Here is a 6,854-nt window from a genome sequence, read left to right as displayed (position 1 = left end):
ACACACACACACACACACACACACACACACACACACACACACACACACACCAATAAACTCCTTGACCTAGATCCAAAGATACGGCTATGGAAGCACAGGGGAGAGCTATAGGTGCAAGCTGAGGCTCTAATCTTGCTTTTCCAGCAGGCATTTCTATTGCCAAAGGGAGAAGCACTTTTTTTCTTTTCATTTTCTATACAGTGGGTAATTTTTCATGACACAATCTCTCACCCTGCACGCTGAAGATTGGGCTCACTATGGGTTGTTCTCCCTATCCTTGTCCTTCAGTCCTCCAGCCAACACAACCTGTTGTATCCCGTCATCTGGTCTGGTCCCAACTATTTTGTTCACTTCTGTTGCTGTCCCCTCACCCCGAACCTCTAAAAAGTACAGTTGTGGTCGATGGTAGTTTTTAGTTTTTTTGGCCCCTAAGTGCATGCAAATGTGTGTGTTTTTTTGATAAGTCTTTCACAGTCGCACAAGTTTGCTCTTACAGCTTTCCAATGGATGCAATATTTCTGTATCAATATCCTTGTCAGTGACAACTGTCAACACTAACAGATTGAGGAGGAATGACTGCAAATAGGCTAAACTGTAAACAATTGACAACTATCAGCTGAAAGCGATGGCCAGGGCGAAATGAGACTCCCTTTTAGAGCTACTGCAGCACAACAGCTATCAAAAATGTTCAGAAGGTAGCTGGATGGGAGGGAGGAAGTGGAGCCACAATGCAAGGAACACCCTATAGATCTGACTCAGTTGGCGACCTCTAAGTAAGTTTGGGAAACAAGGTAATCTCCTGTGACTCATTTACTCACAATTGGTAGCCCTTGTGCAATCTCAGTCAGTGGCAAACATGCACATACCAAATTAGTCCAGCTGATGACAGAAGGTACTACACAGAACATTCTCCTCACCTGCCCACTTTATATTACATACAAAAATGCAGATGGAATCCAATGGCTGTTTGAAGATTTTCTTTATGGGTTTTAATAACAGCAAATTATACCAAACCTGTTTGCCATAATCTGAGGACAAGTACTTTTAACTTAACAGAGGCCCACCCCATTGATGGAAATAAGTAAATGAATAAATAAATGTCAGGATGCATGAGTGGTTCTCCTCAAGCTAGACTTTTTTAAAAGCTCCTGGTCATCAAATCCAAGTCAGATGAGTGGCAGTTATAATTCTAAAGTCAGAGGTTTCATTTCAAAGTGGACAGGTGTGGTACTTACCCTCTGGAATAGGCTTTGGACTAGGGTAATCAACAGGCTTGGCTACGTCAACCACAGTAGAAGGCGTAGAAGTTTGTTTTTCAACTTGTGGCACTGGTGATTCACTTTTACTTGTTGGAACATTGGGTGTCAAAAATGAATTGCCATTTCCTTCTGGCAATCCCATTCCTGACCCCATACTAGGCAATGGAGATGGAAATGGAAGGTTGGAAGTAATTACGCCAGTAGGCCATCCGCAGAACTGAAGTCCCATTACAGGCAATCCTGACTTCATCTGCTATGCCAAAAACATTTTGAAAAATATTACCATTAATTCAACTGCAGCAGCTACACACTGTGGATGGATGGGTGAGGCACGACAATTATAATCCTATCAAAGTCATACACATGAGCTTGGTCCTAACTAATATTCTGCAACTGGAAAAGTGCTTTCCATCTGTGGATGAGACTCTGATCCAGTGCAGGTTCTACTGAGAGATGAGAGGAGGAAAGCAATTTACACCAACTTTCCCTCTTCTCTACAGCCCCCGTACCACCACTCTACCACATCATTAGAGGATGCTTCTGAACCAGATACTTGGAGCTGCAGGGAGAAAGGGGGAAATCAGTGAAAATTGCTTCCCACCTCTGGGAGCAACTGATGAGTGGAACATAGGTGCATGTTCATAACTGGGTGTTCTTCACTATGAGTGTGAAGCACTGAGGGAACACTGCTGCCAACACAGAACTGATATCCTATCCAAGGCTACAGTGTCTATACACCTAACTGCAGTGGCAGCTGGTGAGGTTTCTACTCTGCACTATGCTCATGCTCCAAATCTTTCAATCAGTGCAATATAATAAACAACCTCCATAATGGAGAAGTAACAATGCAAAGGCAAGGCAGAGCACAGTCCTCCCAGGAACCTAGCACACAGCAGGGATCTAACTCTGACTGGAGTTATGCCTGGAGATTTCCTTCTCTTGCTGCGCATAATAAACAATATTAAACTGGAAAATTCCCCAGGATTGCTCTCAGTCTTCTGGAGATAAATGCTAATTCCAGGAGGCTCCAAGACAATCCTGGAGGGCTGGCAACCAAAGAAAAACTATACAAATGTATAATTTTAAGAACATTCATACTTTCTCAAGAAACAGTCAAATAGAATTAATATTAAACACTGGAGATCTACAGAGCCATGTTAGATCTCTGGGTTCCTTTAGCCCACTTACTATCTCATACCTCAGAGAGCTCTTAGGAGGATAAAAGGGAGTTGAGGAAATGACGTGTCTGCCACTTGGAGGTTCTCGGAGAAAGAAATGTTTAGCATGATCCCCTGAAGGGAGGGAAGGGGCAATGAGCTACAAATGTAAACACAGACGCTTACTAGGCCAGATCTACCTAGTATGGTAATTGGGTTTGTTAGAGGAACCAGACCTCTTGCACAGGGAAAGGTGGAGGGATCTGCTCTACAGAATTGTGCCTTTTCTTCTCTATATGACACCTGGTTCTATAAGGCCTGGTGCGAAGACAAAAAGGGAACTGGGATCCAAGAGCTTGCCTTATTCAAGGCTCACTAGATTTATGTGACTGGCTGAAAGTTTCTTTATAGGTACTGACAGCTTCAGCTGAAGACTGTGATAATTCCCTGAGAAGAGGAACTCGGTGCTGAAATTCATTTGCTCCTTCCTCCTTTGCTGAGAAGTCTGGAGCCAGCGAGACCCACCATGCAAGTCTCTAGCCTGCTGGCATCTCCCATTTGAATGAAAAGCCAGTTTGGAACCAAAGTCGGATGTGAAAGAGAAGCAGTGAGACTGGATATCCAAATGAGAGTCGCAATTAATGAGCTTAGACTAGGTCACACAGAAATATTTCACAATTACACCTTTAAATGTATTATTTTCTTCTTTCTTGTGGGTGCCAAGTCCCATTTGAACCTATGGAGGAGTCTCCACTGCTAAAACCTGAACAGTCTACCTCTTCACTTACAGTTCTTCATCTTAACATTTTAAAAGGGGAAAAATACCAAGTTTTACCTATTTGAAAGATACACAATTGAACACTTTGAACTGTAATTTAATGCTTACCTGAAGGGGTGACAATGCAAATGGACTTAATCCCATTGGACTTGGTGAAGAGGCTGGACCAATCAGTGGAGATGGGACAGGTGAAGGTGACTTGGATGGAGAATGAGAATGAGGTGTTAGTGAAGCAGCAGCAGCAGCTGGAGAATCTATATGGGTAACTGATGTGTCATCACAAGGAGTTCTGGGTAAAAGGCTGAACCACTGTCTGCTCTTTTCTGTTAGAGTCTTTAACAGCTGGTCATTTGAAATTAACGGAGAACTGTAAAATTTCCCTGGCCCAGTTGCAACCGGAGTAAAGAGATTATTTGGATCTGACTTTTCACCACTATTTTGTGAAGCAGAGGCCTGGTGGCTGCAAAGTGAGGTTTTAGAGCTATTTTGATAAGATAAGGAGCAGCCATTTGCTGCGCTTCCATTGGCTTTTGGGCCTAGAATGTCAGAGTCAGGAGGCATCTTTGCTACCTCCAACAGTTTGCTTAGCTTTGAGAAAGAGCCTGGCTTTTGCAGGAACAGATTTGTGCTATCCTTCTCTTTCAGATCTTCTTTCTGATTACACTGATTTGTGTTTAAACAACTTAATTTTTCTTCTGAGGTCTCATACGTTTCTTCTTTGATATGAATACTTTTGGCTTTTTTCAACTTCTCTTTTTCTTTTGCAATTTCTTCCAGACCTATACACACAGAAACATAGTTATTTACTTAAATACCACCTTTTCTTTAATCATATGTCATAGGTAGAACACCTTTTCAACTATCTCCATGTACTCATTCAAAAAATATATTCCTCATTTACAAAAAAAGCCATAAAACACAAAGTAATGTCTATAGTGTGGTTTAATGCACTTTGGTTTTTAAAATATATTTTAAAATTGACTCTAAGAAACAAAAGTTTATAACCAGCATGAGTTAAACATACATATGTGGAGTCTGGTTTTATAGAAAATTGAGGAACTTGCTTCCTGCTAAGGCATTCAGGTTTGCACTGAAAGAGCTGTCCTATATATTACAACAACTGAGGTGGCAGACCAAAGTGGTGGAATTCTGGAATGGACTGGTCAATCTTTATACGAGGAAAGCATTTTTAATGCCTCTTTGGATTTGAAATAAACAAAAATACCTCCAGTGAGCTAGTATATTAAAAAATGTTATGCTAAACTTTTCTCCCTTATGTGCTACTTTGCTTGTTTTTAAGTTTTGCTAAACCTTTCTCCCTTATGTGCTTCTTTGCTTGTCTTTAAGTTTTCTTGCTTTAATGTTACAGAACATACATCCAACACCCTGTAGTTTCAAATTGTCAAATCAAGAAGTTTCCAACTTGAGTTTGCAATGTATTATATAATAACTGAAACAGCTCTAAGACACTTGAGGAGCTGGAAAGTATATTAAGATTTATCTAGACAATCCACTTGGCCCATCCCAATACAACATATTTGTCTCTGTGGCAGTCTTACAAATCCAAAAGCAAACACAAAACAGCAATGCTCAAACAGCTAGATGGAGATGAGCAGTGGCTCTGATGCCTTCCTTGCCTGTTTTTTGAAAGGCAGGATCATGTGCTTTTGTGCATGCCATGAGGACTCATATAAACATTGCAAATGCCTTATCATGGGTGCTGCCCTACAAATAGATGCCTCTGGTGCTCATGCAACCACATGTCCAAATATAATTCTTTCTGCTGGTTGGGAGAGAGAGCACATTTTCCCAATTCAGTATGACAAACAGACAAAGCAATGCGAGTGACTTCCCCACAGATGGCAATATCCCCTGAACAGAAGTGCTTTGATACAGGCAGTGGTATTTTTGCTAGCTAAGTACAGAATCTAACCACAACGATAAAAAACAAAAAAACCACTGCTTCTGCTGTCAGTTATCTTTCTTGTGGTCCTTCTAGACTTACAGAAAAAATGTTTAAAAAGAGGGAAAATCATATTTCAGTAATCCTATTTCCTGTTCCTTTTGATGTGATACTACTAATTACTCATTATTACTTCCAAAGAACCATAATGAATAGACATTATACTATTATAATTTAGATGCTAATATTATTAAAAAGTGTGGACTATCAGCCTCTGCTATCAAGTATTTTCTAGTTTTCCCAGTTTTGATCTAAGATCACTGAGAACAATCAGAACAGTGTAGATTAGCACCTCAATCCAGCTCTGCTCACACTTAGCTGCATTCCTTGTTTCACCAGCATGACATCCAGAGGCATGCAACATGGATGCACCGACAGCATCCTAATTTCAATCCCATTGATGCCCATAATTAAACACATACAAATATCCTCTTCTCTGCACTGGGGTGTTCATATTGTATTTTGACATCAATAACATGAAAAACTCTATTAGTCCTCTTTTTTAGCACAAAAGATCTGGTTTTTGTGCAAGCAGGAAAATTGATTCCCACATTTTTCTTCCTCTAGCCTTTTATCAAGTATCGACAACCATCAATAAGAATCTTCAGAATGAATAAATGGAGAGTGGCAGCAAAGGGAATGGACAAATGACAGGGAGAGTAAGTGCAGCTGCTTAATTACAGATAAGTGGAGTCCTGTGTTTAGTCTTTGACCTGCAAAGACGTTGCATTTCCTAAAAAATCTGAATTAATTTCAACAGGGGAAAAAAACATACTGTCCTAATTTTTGTGCCTTCTTCGCAACTGCTTCCAAAGAGTTCAATCTTTTTGATTATATTCTATTTGGATATTAGGAGTAGAGAGTTCCGATGGTAATTTGAGAAAGGCTGGATCTACAGCATGGGCAAAAGCTTAATTTGGGTGCCGCTGCTTGGATTCACTGCTTTTTCTGATTGTAGGTTCCACCTCTGTGTTTAGTTGCTGAGATATAAGCGTCTCATTAGCACTGTTTTTTGTTACATATGCCCAGAAATCACATTTGAAACATGGCACACAACAGAACAGGACAGATAGCTGCAAATAGGTGCACTCACAAATGCCCCAGCCTTCCATTTCAAGCTTGAAGCTTGCAGGGCTCACCACACCAATATATTATCTACAGCTATTTTACTGTGAAATAACTCCATTTCTCTGCAACCCTCAGAGGTCACCCAAAATAATTATCCCCTCTCTGCAAGTTTAGAATTATTGCTCTTTCTTCACAGCAACTTCGAAGGTGAGTGGTGACTCCTTCACGAACACTCTTGTAAGCCCCTTACAGGAGTCCCTGATACAGAAAAACCTCACAAACCTTCCAAATGATTCAGTTATTTCTAGGACTACATCATTACCTTCTCCGCTTTCCATGCCTTCAACAAAAATGCCCCCACATTGGGGCAGAATCCAGTATCGACGTCTGTAACGATCTTGGCCAAACATCATTGAACGCAAGGAGTGGGAAGCTTCAAATAACTTTCTTCTGTACTGGTTCTGTTGCTGTTGGGTTTTTGTAAAAAAAAAATAATGATTGTTGTTTTGTTACAAAGGGTTTTGTTTTGCTCTTTTGCAGTATTAAGCTAAAGCATAGCCAAAGAGACCTTTGGCTATTGAGTGATACAGAAATATAACAAATAAATAACAGGGATAGTGGACAAGTCA

At 40.5% G+C, this 6,854-nt stretch overlaps 1 protein-coding gene across 17 annotated transcripts in view; it reads right to left on the bottom strand.

Annotated features, from left to right (window-relative positions):
* BAZ2B (bromodomain adjacent to zinc finger domain 2B) overlaps positions 1 to 6,854 on the bottom strand; it is a 644,512-nt gene that overhangs the window by 14,983 nt on the left and 622,675 nt on the right. For 12 of the 17 annotated variants that reach the window (XM_044418074.1, XM_044418080.1, XM_044418065.1 and 9 more), the window contains 3 exons: positions 6,548 to 6,692; positions 3,303 to 3,973; positions 1,236 to 1,512 (listed from right to left, as the gene is read on the bottom strand). In XM_044418074.1, the coding sequence (XP_044274009.1) occupies positions 1,236 to 1,512; positions 3,303 to 3,973; positions 6,548 to 6,692 (1,093 nt within the window). The remainder of the gene's footprint in view (positions 1 to 1,235; positions 1,513 to 3,302; positions 3,974 to 6,547; positions 6,693 to 6,854) is intronic. The other 5 variants (XM_044418070.1, XM_044418077.1, XM_044418073.1 and 2 more) reach the window with 1 other exon arrangement.

The sequence above is a fragment of the Varanus komodoensis genome, unplaced genomic scaffold (genome assembly GCF_004798865.1).
Source record: "Varanus komodoensis strain SLA01 unplaced genomic scaffold, ASM479886v1 scaffold9, whole genome shotgun sequence".
NCBI lineage: Eukaryota > Metazoa > Chordata > Lepidosauria > Squamata > Varanidae > Varanus > Varanus komodoensis.
Note: the sequence above shows the minus strand (reverse complement) of the source record. Positions and strands in the feature narration are given on the sequence as shown.